The 13,338-nt window shown below is 44.9% G+C and overlaps 1 protein-coding gene across 5 annotated transcripts in view; it reads right to left on the bottom strand.

The window, feature by feature from the left end:
* Stx18 (syntaxin 18) overlaps positions 1-13,338 on the bottom strand; it is a 95,999-nt gene that overhangs the window by 6,335 nt on the left and 76,326 nt on the right. For all 5 annotated transcript variants that reach the window (XM_031341923.1, XM_031341924.1, XM_031341926.1 and 2 more), the window contains 2 exons: positions 8,160-8,272; positions 4,742-4,830 (listed from right to left, as the gene is read on the bottom strand). In XM_031341923.1, the coding sequence (XP_031197783.1) occupies positions 4,742-4,830; positions 8,160-8,272 (202 nt within the window). The remainder of the gene's footprint in view (positions 1-4,741; positions 4,831-8,159; positions 8,273-13,338) is intronic.

Raw genomic sequence — 13,338 nt, 5'->3', positions numbered from 1 at the left:
GAGGCATTTCCTTTCTTTCCTTTTCCCCTAATGATAAAATATGGTCCTGCCCTTTTAAATCTTGTCCTTAGATGCTTTGAAACTGTTCCTAAATGCCATTAACTATCAGACTAGGTGACTTACTACTAGAGTGCTGCCTGGGAACAAAGCCCTCTGGTTTCCTCCAGCCCATGCATGAGATCCAGGGCTGTGCTGCCTTTCCAGGCCCTAGCAGCTAACACCTCAGAAGCATCACACCAGCTCCAGCAATCAGGCAAAGGCACAGGTTTCCCTGACCCCAGGAGTTCTGTATGCCATCTCGGAAATATCCAGCCTTTCAAGGAACAGAAGCAGATGCCGTAAGCCCTCTGTCTGGTAAGGGGTGAAGAAAGGGCTCAGATAGTGCTCAGGAATTTCAGTAGAGAGCAGCCTCCACTACAGGGCAGCTTAAAATGAAACGGAATTGATAAAAACAGACAGACAAAACCCTGTTTCCCTAAACCAGTGGTTCTCAACCTTCCTAATGCTGCAACCCTTTAATACGTTCTTCATGTTGTAGTGACTCCAGACCATAAAATTATTTTGTTGCTACTTGTACTGGCTGGTTTTGTGTGTCAACTTGACACAGGCTGGAGTTATCACAGAGAAAGGAGCTGCAGTTGGAGAAGTGGCTCCATGAGGTCCAGCTTTGGGGCATTTTCTCAATTAGTGATTAAGGGGGTAGGGCCCCTTGTGGGTGCCATCCCTGGGCTGGAAGTCTTGAGTTCTATAAGAGAGTAGGCTGAGCAAGCCAGGAGAAGCAAGCCAGTAAGGAACATCCCTCCATGGCCTCTGCGTCAGCTCCTGCTTCCTGACCTGCTTGAGTTCCAGTCCTGACTTCCTTTGGTGATGAACAGCAATATGGAAGTAAGCTGAATAAACCCTTTCCTCCCCTACTTGCTTCTTGGTCATGATGTTTGTGCAGGAATAGAAACCCTGACTAAGACACTACTTCGTAACAAATTTTGCTGTTAAGAATTGTAAATGCCTGTGTTTTCTGATGGACATTAACTGGCAAGTCTGGCCCAAAGTTTGAGTGGCAGGGGTTCCCATGTTGGCCATATACCTCACGTATGGAAGCCAGGTGTGAGAGCTTATGAAAATGGTTAAGTGGTCCTAGCTAGTAGGCAACTTTCTGATGGCCATCAGTTTCTTTGTGGACAGCTGTGAGTCTTAACCTTCCCTGACCCTGAGGTATGAAGTTGAAGTTGGAGTCCCAGCCCTTTCATCTTTGAAACTGTATGTCTTTGGGCAGGGTGAGTAATCCAATCGCTGTCCTTCTGCCTTTGTCACCAAAATGGGAAGAGTAGGACTTAGGCAGTGAGGTCGTTAAGACATGTATGTTGTCTACTTGAGTACTGTCTGGGAGATAGCTTCCAGACAGGTTTTTAAGTGAATGCGGAGATGCTTGGAGGTCCCTTTTACCTCAGATTCAATGGAGCAGTTGGGGCCCTTTGCTGTTTCACTTTGTCAGGCTCTGGAAAATGTACAGACAGTTCCTTTTAGGGTCAGTCTGACTGTGCAGCAATGTTGTCTCCTCACAGAAGTAGGGACTTGACCAGGCACAGGGCTGAACCAAGCCTTGGTCTCTGTGGTCAACACCACAGCAGGATGTCTATATGCCCAGAGATACAATATGACTACAGTCTAAGAGATATTTATCACTTAATGTGCTATGTTTAGATATGAATTCTCTCCTGAAAATGCTCATGGCTGAGTGAAGTGTTGGTTTCTAGGGGCAAATCCAGCCATTGAGTGATTATCAGACCATTAAGGCTCTGGCCCAGCCATTGAATTATTCAGGGACTGATTCAGACTGATGAAGGAAGTAGCTGAGAGTGGGTCCATTTGGCAGAAGGTAGGTCATGAGGAGCTTATCCTTGGGGTAGCTGTGAGATGAGCACCATGCCCTTCTGCCACGATACTGTATCATCATAGACCCAGAGCAAATAGCCATTGACCACAGCCTGCAGCCTCTGAACCCGAGCACTTGAGTAAACCTTTCCTACCTTGAGTAGCTGTTCTCAGGTATTTGTTATAGTGAAGAATGGCTAACAAGCAGCAGCATCCCTTTTCTTTTAAATGGTTTCATATGTGTGCCAGGCTGGCTTATAACTATGCATTCGAGGATCTTCCTGTAAGTGCTCAGATTACAGATGTGCCCCCACCACCAGTTTATCAGCATCACCTAAGGATCTAGAACCTGAGATTAAGGTGCCCCTGAACAGGTGTCTATGGCTCAGCACACAGTGGGGCCTACAATACTCCCTCCTGGATGAGGCTAAGTAACATACCCAGGTGGAAGTACTTGGGGCAGCCATGGTACAAGCACAGTGCGCTAAACAATAGCTCCCTTTACTATCTTGATTCTTACTGGTCAACTAGACTTTCTACTTGGCCTCTAGAAAGGGCTTCTAGTCTGGTTTAAAAGACACAAGTCCATTAGTAATATCTTTCTATAGAAATCCTGTTTTTAATCTACCCCTATTTGCTAAGTTTTACAAAAGAGTCACTATGCTAAGGCCTTTGAGTAAGAAATAAGGCAGGATGAAGTGCTCCCATCTCAAGTTCTCCCTTCTTAGAGAAGTAAAGTGAGAACTCAGACTCTTTCCAACACCTAAGTTCTTGATCTATGAATTGTGTTGGGCCTCAGCACAGCTCAGTATGAAAGCCATGCCAGCTGCCTGGCTGCCCAGGTGCCATGAGTTGCCTCCGGGAACACCTGTTACAGACTCATTTTATACAGGTTTAAGAAAGAGGTCACAGTCGTGTCTTTAAAAGTTACCTCATTCAAAGTTACCTCAATGAACACATCAATAAATAAAGGTCACTTTGCTTGAGTAAAATGAATGGGGCACATAAGAGTAATGTGGGCTCTAATGGAGAGCAATCTTCTTGGCATTTGACATTAGAAAACTAAGTTTCTCTGAGCCTGCCATAAACCTCTGCTTACTCAAGGTCCCATCCACCTATACCATGATTTCTACCTGTAGAGTGATTGTGCATGCAAATAACACCGGCAGCCATTCTGCAATACCTAGAAACAGCTTTTTTGTTTAAAAGAATGAATTAAATTGCCAGTATAGGGCTTAATTCATTATTTCACCCCGAGGGAAAGTTCCAAAACTCATTATGAATTATGACCACAATTTGCTAAACTACTTCCATCATAAAACCAATAATACAGTATTCCTGCCTATCATTCTCAGGATTGGGCCTTTGAATCTGGGCTAGTCAGACTTTACAATATGACTCTCAGCAATTACTCCCTAACAAGAACATCATTAGGTGAACATTAAGTAGCCTGTTATAAAATGTTTGTGACATCCTTCTGTCCCACCAACCTGTAGCAACAGTACAAAAACTAGGAAACACTGCAGACATTGGTTATATGGCACCAGCACCACAGGCTACACAATACCAGCCTTTTGGTGAATGGTCTGGTTGGGACAGCAAGACATGAAAGATGACACCACAGACTTGGGAGAAAGACTCATCCTGATACTTGTCTTCAGCTGTGTGGGAGGTGTGGGTCATGTCAACCATGCACAAGCCTCCTTGGCTGTGTCTCGTGGCTCTCAATCATGACTCTCTAGTTCTACAGGGCATCCATTCTGACAAGCTTGATGTCCATCAAGGCTCCTTTGCTTCCCGAGTTACACAGACAATTAGAGGAGGACTCACAGCTCTAGTTCTCTACTATCTCAGAAGGACTATGTATGCCATGGGATGGCAGACACCCTGCTGCCTGCTTCCTTAGGCCTACCTTCCACAGTGTCTGTGGTGACAAACAGCATGATTTTAAGATACTTCTTTCAGTATTAGTTGTCAGAGGGAATACAATCCAGCTATACTGAAACTCATTTGTTATTTTCTGCCTCAAATGTAGCATTCCCATGTAACACTCATGGCCCTGTCTCTTCCCTGTCTATAGTGTTTCTAGAAGACTTCCTCTAGACATGATAGGAGTCAGACAGGAGTGGGAAGAGCCCTTTCCAGGGAAATAGCCGGCAACACAAACAACTCTCTGAAAGGCTTGAAGGCTAAGCCAAAGCCAGAGGGCTAGACAGGAGGGCTTCTGTTCACCCCGATCCTCCTGTCCCCAGAGGCTGGGAGCCCAGCTCCATTCTTATCAGCAGGGGCTTACTGACAAGGCCTTTCCTGTTCTTTCCAAGGACAGGAGGAGGAGATGAATAAATACTGCAGGCCTGAAGAAGATCCAGGGAGATGATCCCTAAAATGCTCATCGACAATGCTGCACAGCCAGGAGGTTGCCGTTTGGGAAGCTATCACCACAACTGTGTCCCCTGAAACCACTCAGAAAAGACAAATAATAGATAGCACTTAGCACAAGGGGCAGGTCACCAGGAGGTCATCACTGTCCTCATGGTTGTTCCTGTCACCCTTGAGCCATCACCATGTTTCCTTTCATTTCCATGATACTAGAGACTCAACTGAGTATAAGCACATCTTTGCAAACATAAAAGACATTTAAAATGGATGCCTACCACCCTGCTGAAGACACTTAGCAAGACCATCCAAGCTAACTTTGTTATCACTGACATCATGAAAAGTCTAAAAGGAAGTAGGATATTAAGTGGTAAGTGTATCTACAATGTGTTTATACCTTTAAAGCTCAGTATCAAATTAGGGAAAGGACATCTGCACAACCTCCCACTTACTCAAAGTCTTAGGACAGACAGTTAAAGGGAAACAGGATTACCATTTGTATCTCTTCTGGAGACAGCTCATCTTCACCTTTGCCATCGCCCCAGGTTCCCAGTTCAGGCTGTGATTCAGCCAAAGGCTTTTCTGTTAAGAAAGGAAACACTAAAGTAGACAAAAATAGGAAGCCAGCTATTTACTCAGAATAGGCAGCTGAAGAAACAGGCATATGGAGACACCAAAAAGAATGGAGTTCTGTAGCATGGTCCATATTGAACAGTTAGCTGGTGTGCAGCACCAGCTCCATGTCCCAGCCCATGTACTATTAAGTCTTTTTCTAGGATAGCCACATAGACTAAAACATGAACATTTTAATCTAGAAAAACTTCTGTTCATGACAAGGCAAGCACACAATGCCCCTTCAATAGCACAGGTGCCTAGAAAGAACTCTTGTCCAGCATGATGGGTGTAGTCTGTACATGGAAGTAGGGCTGTCTGGGGGAGGGTAGGGGCTGCTCAGTGGAGACCATGACAAGCTTGATCCCAAAGGTGATTTTAGGTTTCTGTATGTTGTAGTGTCCCTAGGCTTCATCATTGTTTTGCCAGGAACTCAAAGGCAAATGCTACACTTCCTTTCCTTAGCCTCAATCAATTTCCTATTGAGCTTAGCTGTGCGGGGTGGTCAGAGTTCAAGGGGTTTTGGTTGGGAAGGTACATCACCACAGCAGAGTGAAGAATATGGGAGGCAGAATATGCCCACTCTGCATGAAAGTCACAGCTACTATTAAAAACACATTTTCATCAACAGTGACCTAAACTTCACTGCAGGTGAACCAGAGCTCCAGACATGAGAAAACATCCATATCACAAAGCATGCTCAGGCAGAGTGGCACTGTTCTGAGCAATTCTCTGGGTGTGAACCCATCACACTCACACCCGTGACATCTGTCTCCTACTTGGCTTTGGTATGGTCCTCATTTCAGATTTCTCTTCCCTTCCTCTTTGAATATGAAAACAAAATTGGAAACATAAAGCCCATCATAATAAATCCAAGCATGAATTCGCTACATCAGCATGGAGAAGTTCTGTGTTCTCCAGGTGGTTCAACCCTGTGCCACCTGAAGCCATTCTGATCTGGGCCTTAGGACTCAGCCTGAAGCACAGTGCTCACAGCATACTGAGCCAACCAATCAGATCCAGATGCCCTACCTGCATTCCTGGCCTTCTGTGGTCTTGCCGCAGCCAGCATCTGCAACCTTATTTCTTATAACCTGTGCTCCTTGCTACCCCAAGGGCTACCCCAGCACCATGTTGCCTTTTCCACACTGGCCCCTCTGAGGAACCTTGAGGCTGTCATGTGTCCCCTGGTCACTTGTGATGTTAGGGCTTGTCATACACAGATATCCTCAAGAAACTGCCATTTACTCTGGTTTTAGGGAGTTTGCATTTGTATGTGTGTGTGTTTTCTTAATTTTTTAAAATCAACTTTGGTTTGTTTGTTTGCCTGTTTGTTTTCTAAAGACACACAGAGAGGAAGGATATGGTGTTGGGTAGGTGAGCAGGAGCTTGGAGGAATTAGAGGAGGGGAGACATGATCAGAATATATTGTATTAGATCTTTTTTTTCAATTAAAAAAGAAACTGCCATTCAGATCCTTTGCCCATTTTCCAGCTGGGTGTGTTTTTAGCTTTCAGTTGAAAAGTCTGTGTGTCTACCCATGTGAATGGCAGTGCCTCATCAGACATGCAGTACCATGTAGTTTTCTATTCTTTGGGCTGTCTTTGCATTCTCTTGGTGGTCTCCTTTGAAAAGTAAGCCCCAGCGACTAGTGCTGATGTTCCTGCTCCAAGGTTTAAGCAGCCAAAGTGATGCTCAGTGAACATGGGTGAGTGTAGGGCCCAGCTGCTCCTTTCCACATGTACTATATCTCCTGCTCAGAACTGCTCACAGCTCAACCAGACAGAATACAACCTTTGGATCTAAGGCAGAACATAGGAACACCACCACTCTCCTCACCCTCACAGGCACCACAGTGGAAGGATGCTGGCAAATGGACCTCACTTGTTTCCCTATGAGTCCAAAGAAGAGCCATTTTCATTAACTATGAAGTTCCTACCCAGCCCAAAGCCTGGCACAACATGCAATGTAGGTCTGAGGTCAGCAGTAAAACTGGGTATCTTTCCATGAGATGCATTGCCTCTAGGCCCTCAATCAGCACTGGCTTTCCCTGCTGTCACCAGCCTGTATAGGATTTACTGAGTAGGTGAAAGACTGAATGTGGCTGCTGCATCCAGCTTCAATAAATGTAGTTACGATGCCCATCTTGTCCTCCTGGGAGCTGTGCCCATGGGATTGTGGGAAAGCCCCGGGCAGGCACAGGAGATAAACAGAGCCCCTGCATACTGCACCTCAACAGCTATGAGCCAAGAATAGGCTGAGGCTGTGCAAATAGAACCACCCACATGGAAGGCTGCTGTGCTTCTTCAGTGCTGGACTTTGAGCTGTTATATAATAACTTCTCTGACTCTTAGCTTCCTCACCTATTAAAATACTCACAAGAGTGCACACCCCCAAAGATCCAATGTGAGTCAGGCCTGTCACTCAGTCAGGATGTGTGGAACAATGAAAGGCTCCAAAAGTGCTGTTCCCACTGCACAAGGGGCCTCTGGCATCTTCCAGGATGGTGAGCCATGGTGCATGTGGAACACTTATGAAATGCAGGGAATCATAAGAGAGAGGTGGGCTTGAGAGCCAGGCCACATACCAGTGAGTCTTGGAACTAGTATTTATAAGCTTGGAAAAGTAGCCCAGGCTCTGAGCCTTTCAGGGTCTTCTAAAGAAAAGAGGCTATGACCCTCCTGTGCTGGCAGAGCCACAGACCTGACAGAGAGATGTTCAGGTCTCACAGCTAGGCAGTGAATGGTGCCACAAGAAACCTGCTATACTGTATGCAGGGATGCACCACATCCCTAAGCAGAGGTACATGGACTGTACACATAATGAATCAGTCAGTGACATTCTGATTTGATGTAGACTATACATTTCTTTGGCATGAACTGTCAGGAACATCACTGTGTCTGTGATGACAAGAAATACAAACCCATACTTGCATCTTATCCCAAGGCTCTGCCTGGCTGTGGAGACCCCTGAGAAAGCATGCTCCCTCCTGGGGTAGTGTAGCTGCCTGCTGCCAGTGCTGACTTCCACTGTGGAGGTTCACACCACTCTTTAGCAGGCAGGCTCAGTGGTGCCTCCTCAGTTCCCACCCAGCAGGTACACAGAAAAGCGGCCCTTCTTCACAGCCCATGTGAATGTGTGACTCCTCAGACTAAGCACTCCCAGCTCTAAGCTTCTTTTGCTTTGGGCATCTGTGCTTATCACCATGGGTCAGGAACTGCTGCCTTTCCCTGCTCTGTATTCCTGCCAACAGGTCAGAAGGCAGAAGTGCAAAGCAAGACTTTTATCTTGATTCATACCTGGCAAGTCCTCAGCAGCAGGCTTTTCTTCAGAGTCCTGGGAAGCATTCTGAGAGGCTTTCTCAGAGGTGGATTCTTTCCTCTTTGTATGTGGCTCAGGTTCCAGCTTAGATCTAAAGACAAATACTTGCAAGTTATTTATTTTACCTTCCAAACAGGATCCCTTTCTGACAACAGAGAGGGTCACGTGTGACTCGTGCACTTTTGCTTTGGCCCCTCTACTGGGGCCTAAGATTCACAGGGATACGTTACACCTTAGTGTGAAGGTACCATGTTGACAGTACATGGCCTGCATTCTAGCCACAGCGCAGTGCACTAAGGTTGCCCTGGAGAAGTTCTACACTAATGCAAAAATACTGCCAAAGACAGACAGACAGACAGACAGACAGACAGACACACACACACACACACACACACACACACGCATGTGCGCCGTATCTTGAAATGGTCTAACTATGAAAGTCCAAGTCTTTAACAGCTAGTTGAGCCAGGAAGCTCTGCATTTAGCTTTCTTCTCACCTCTTCCCATACTCCTTTGCCCACAATGTGGTCTCCTTTTCCACCTATAAGGTACATAGTCATCTCTGCTACTTAGAGATCTTCAAAGGCTTTCTAAAGTTTTAAAAAATTTAAACTTAAGTTTTATTTATTATTTATCATTAGTATGTACACATGTGTGTCTGCAGGCATGTAGTGCGCGTGTGGAGACCAGAGGATAACTTTTGTATATACGTCTTCTCTTTCCACTTTGTTGAGGCGGGGTCCCTCTCATTTCTCTGGGAACTTCCAGGTGTTTTCCTGTCTCCATGCCCCATGTCATGGCAGGAGTACTGAGAACTACACATGTGTGCTATAGCATCTTCTTTTTCTTTTTCTTTTCTTTTTTAAAACACCCACTAAGCATCTGCTGCCCATTCCTCTGTGTGTGTGCTGCCCATTCCTGTGTGTGTGTGCTGCCCATTCCTGTGTGTGGGCTGCCCATTCCTCTCTGTGTGTGTTGCACATTCCTCTGTGTATGTGTTGCACATTCCTCTGTGTGTTGCACACAGGTGCATTCACCCACTTGTGCATGTTTAGAGGCCAGAGATTAGTGTTAGGAATTTTCCTTTATAATTCTCCACGTTATTTTTATTATTGTTAGTTTGTTTTCATTATTTAGCTCTGGCTGTCCTGGAACTAACTCACTGTGTTGACCAGATCTGCCTGCCCCTGCTCCCTGAGTACTGGGATTAAAGGTGTGTGCTGCCATATCTGACTTCATTTATTATTTGAGTTCACTATTTCCTAGCTGGCCAATGAACCCCAGTGCTGAGGTTACAGGTGAGCACCAGCATGCCTGGGCTGTAAATGAGTGTTAGGGAACTGATGTCTGTCCTCACACTTGCACAACAAGCACTTTACCCCCAGCCATCTGTCCAGGCCCCAGCTTACATAACAAGCACTCCCCTGTTCCTCTGCATGCACTTGTTCCTCCTTAGAGCATGTCTGTCTGTGTGAGTTGTGTGCTGCTTAGCTAGACTAGTGCCTGCATACAGTGCTTGCTGAGATCTGCAAAGAGGCCCCTAAAGGAGCCATACATTTGCTGAGTGTATGGCTTTAATAAGTGGACCTTTTTGGTAGGGCTAGTGTAAGAAAGGCCCTTTAAGTGGCCATGGGGACCTTGGTCCTTCCCTTCTCTTTGTTCTCCAAATGTGTTGCCATGAGGAAAACAGGCTTTTGTTTGTCATGTACTATATCACCAGGGCCAAGCAAAGAATAAGGAGAAACCTCTGAAACTTTGACCCCAACAGACTTTCTCCTTCTGACTTCTATTTTTTATTTTATTTTATTTTAATTTCTAGAGCCTGGGTTTCACTATGTAGTCCTGGGTAGCCTAGAACTTGCTATGAAACTAGGGTAGCCCTGAACTCACAGAGACCTGCCTGCTCCCACCATCTGAGTGCTAGATTAATGACAGGCACCACCACAACTGTCCTCCTTTTAAGCTGACTGTCATGGGAATTTTGTTAGAGAGATGGGAATCTAACCAACACAGTTCAATAAACACATGTTGAAATAATGAATACTTTATAAATATGAGTAAAAGGCTAACAGAGGAGAAAAGTGATTATAAAATAAGGTGCTCTAGTGCCAAGCAAAGTGGCACATGACTATAATCCAAACACTCAGCAAACAGATGCAGGAGGATTGTAGGTAGGAGTTATATGACAACCTGGGTTATAGTGTACAGCCCTTCTTAAAAGAATCAATCACTTGATCACCAAAATAAAACAAGTCATCATAATAGGTTTACCAAAACTTATATGAAAATATAAAAATTATAAGGTCTCCACCTATAGGCCAGGTGACCAGTGAGTAAAAGGAGAAAGTCAATGGATCCTGACTGGGCCTGGCTTATGCACACCACTTAGTATTTGCTGAGCATCTAGGATGTACTAAGTTCTTCTCTAAGCACCTTATTGAGGGTAAATGTAGACAAATGTATTCAACTCCAAACCTCTCTCTATAAGGTACTAGTATTAAATGACCTTTTTAATAAAGAAGGCAACTGAGGCCACATGGTAGCTAGGTTGAAATAAGACCTCAGGGTCCCAGCTCCAGAGTCCATGTTGTGTCAATTCCATGAAGAAAGTCTCTTTAACCAACATTAACAGAATGAGTGGATATTTATATAGAACAGATGTTCATTAATGCCCTCCAGATCCTGACTAGACAAATCACAAGGAAGGAGACAATTATCAATTATCAACAGCAGAAACCTTACAAAGGACCTGTGTCAAGGCACAGAAGGAACTCCTACACAAATTAGCAAACAACAAATGATTGAATAACAAAGTATGGGAAAGACTTGAATAGATATTCTGAAGAAAATATAGAAATCACCTCTAAGCACACATGAACAGGTGATTAATGCAAACAAAGCCACAGTGAGAAGGTCCTGCATGCCCACAGGAGGAGTTAAAGTATGTTTGATTCACACCAAATCCTGGGGAAGATGAGAATGAATCAGAACCTTGCAGAGCTGGATGAGATGTCAAACGCTGCTGCCACCGTGGAAAGCTTGGCTCCATTTCTTACTGAGTCCAAGAGTGTCTCCACTTTAATGAAGCAAACCTACTCTGAGGTGCTTCCCAGAGAGAAAGGGAAAGGTGTGTTCATATGCAACTGTCGGCAGTCATAGCAGCCTTACTCTACAGAAAAAACTCAGAACAACCCACACAGACCAACGCGGTAGGGAAAGCAATGGTGTGTGCACACAGGGCAACATCCTCAGCAGCACAGGGCAAACCACAAACATTGAGCATGGTTAAGTTTTGTAAGACGTGTTAAGAAAAAGGCAAGCCACATAAAAACAATTAAGGGAAGGAATCAGGGCTCAGGGCACAATGCTCACTGAGCATGCCTATGGTCCTGGGCTTTTATCTCAGTATAGCAAAACAAACTCAAAAGAGACCTTTTTAGAAACAGTCAGGGCTTAGTCTGTATTTAACATTAAGCATATTAGTATAATTATAAAATGAAATATTGCTTAACACTTTGTGTCAAATTAGTCTTGCTAATTGCTAAGCAGACGCTGAATCCATGGACTACTTACTGGAGATGGCAGTTCACAACACAACACCACAAATCCTAGTTTAAGGGTCCTGAAGTCATGAGCTGAGTAACCACCACAAAAAGACATTCGGAAATGAGGTGTGGATACAACCATGGGTTTGATTCTAGAGTGCCCCTTATTTGTTGTGTATGACTGTGGATATATTTCATTCTCAGCATCTAGAAAACGGGGAAAACTCTGCCTTTAAGGTACTTATAAGGATGAAATGAGATCACCCAGTAGGAAGTGTCTAGGACCCCATTCCCACTGGTTCCTTACTAATAAAGCTACTTTCGATGTTTTTCACCCCAACCCCCAACCCAGGGCTCATTCTGGCTTTTCCCCCCCTTAAGACAGTGAGCAACCTGGCTCCTAACAGCCTTGCTATCACTCCTACCGCTCAGACTTTGTTGCAAAGATTAAATAACAGCAGCAGCCATTACCACTCACTGGGCTACAATCTGCTTCCCTCCAACCCCCCCAAACCCCCCAGCTTTCACTTGAGCTGTCTTCAATGTGGCCAGTAGAAACCCCTTCAGAGCATCTGCTGTCATCTTCAGACACATGCTGTCATTCTCCAGTCCTTCCCTTGTTTCCTGATACAGTACAGAAATGTCCTTGGCTCATTTCAGTTTCCTTAATCCAGCCTAAGAATAGGCCATTTCTCCAGAAAGCCTGGTTCTGCAAACCTAGAAGTGATACTCAGAAACCAGCGTGTGTGTATGTGTGTGTGCGTGTGTTGGCATGCGTGCATATATGTGTTGCTACTGTGGTATTATTGGTCACAGGCCTTCCCAGTGGACAGATCTAGAAAACCTACATTGTGCATGGTCACACAGACATATACCACTCTGACTTCCAGGCTGATCTGTGGGAACTGAAAACTATTCTAGCCCCTATTATAAGGTTTAAGCATCCTGGCCTTTTCTCTTTTCAATACAATGGGAAAACTGGCTTTCTGCACCTTCTGTGTCAGCTAAGGGCCAAGACCCTCAGCTCTAGCACCACTCCTCCTCCTGGAGAGGATTTACTCATCTCTGCACACCTCACTGCCTCTCTGACTGCACATCCTCCCTGATACCGTACCCTGGGCAGCAGGGCTCCTCGCCAGCACAGACACTCACCTTTACCCCTACCCATCTCCTGGTTTCAGGACTGCTTGGTTCAGGAAGGGGATGGGCTGCACTGCCTCTTGACTGAACATTTCATTTAATGCCCATCACCCTGGAGTATGGCAGTGCCAGTTTTCAATGTAAAATAAATAAAGGGCTGCAGAGAAGCAGACAGAGACAAAGTTGAACACTTTTTGAAGGTGATAAAAACAGATTCTAATTATACACAGAATGTCTACTGAAATCCTCAGGGAAATTACAAATTAGCTTACTAAAGGCAACCTGGGAGGGGGAGCAATTTTTTAAAAAAAAGTCACTACAAAGATCCGTTTATGTTCCTGATTCACTTCAGTGTACTTTTAAACTAAAGGCCATACATTGTCTAACTGTGATCAACAGAGGTCCCTGGCTTTGAGAAGCCTTGGAATTTGAAATTGTAAAAGAACATGAAAGAGACAGATTTTCTTGGTTT

Source organism: Mastomys coucha, unplaced genomic scaffold (assembly GCF_008632895.1).
Source record: "Mastomys coucha isolate ucsf_1 unplaced genomic scaffold, UCSF_Mcou_1 pScaffold22, whole genome shotgun sequence".
NCBI classification, from domain to species: Eukaryota; Metazoa; Chordata; class Mammalia; order Rodentia; family Muridae; genus Mastomys; species Mastomys coucha.
Note: the sequence above shows the minus strand (reverse complement) of the source record. Positions and strands in the feature narration are given on the sequence as shown.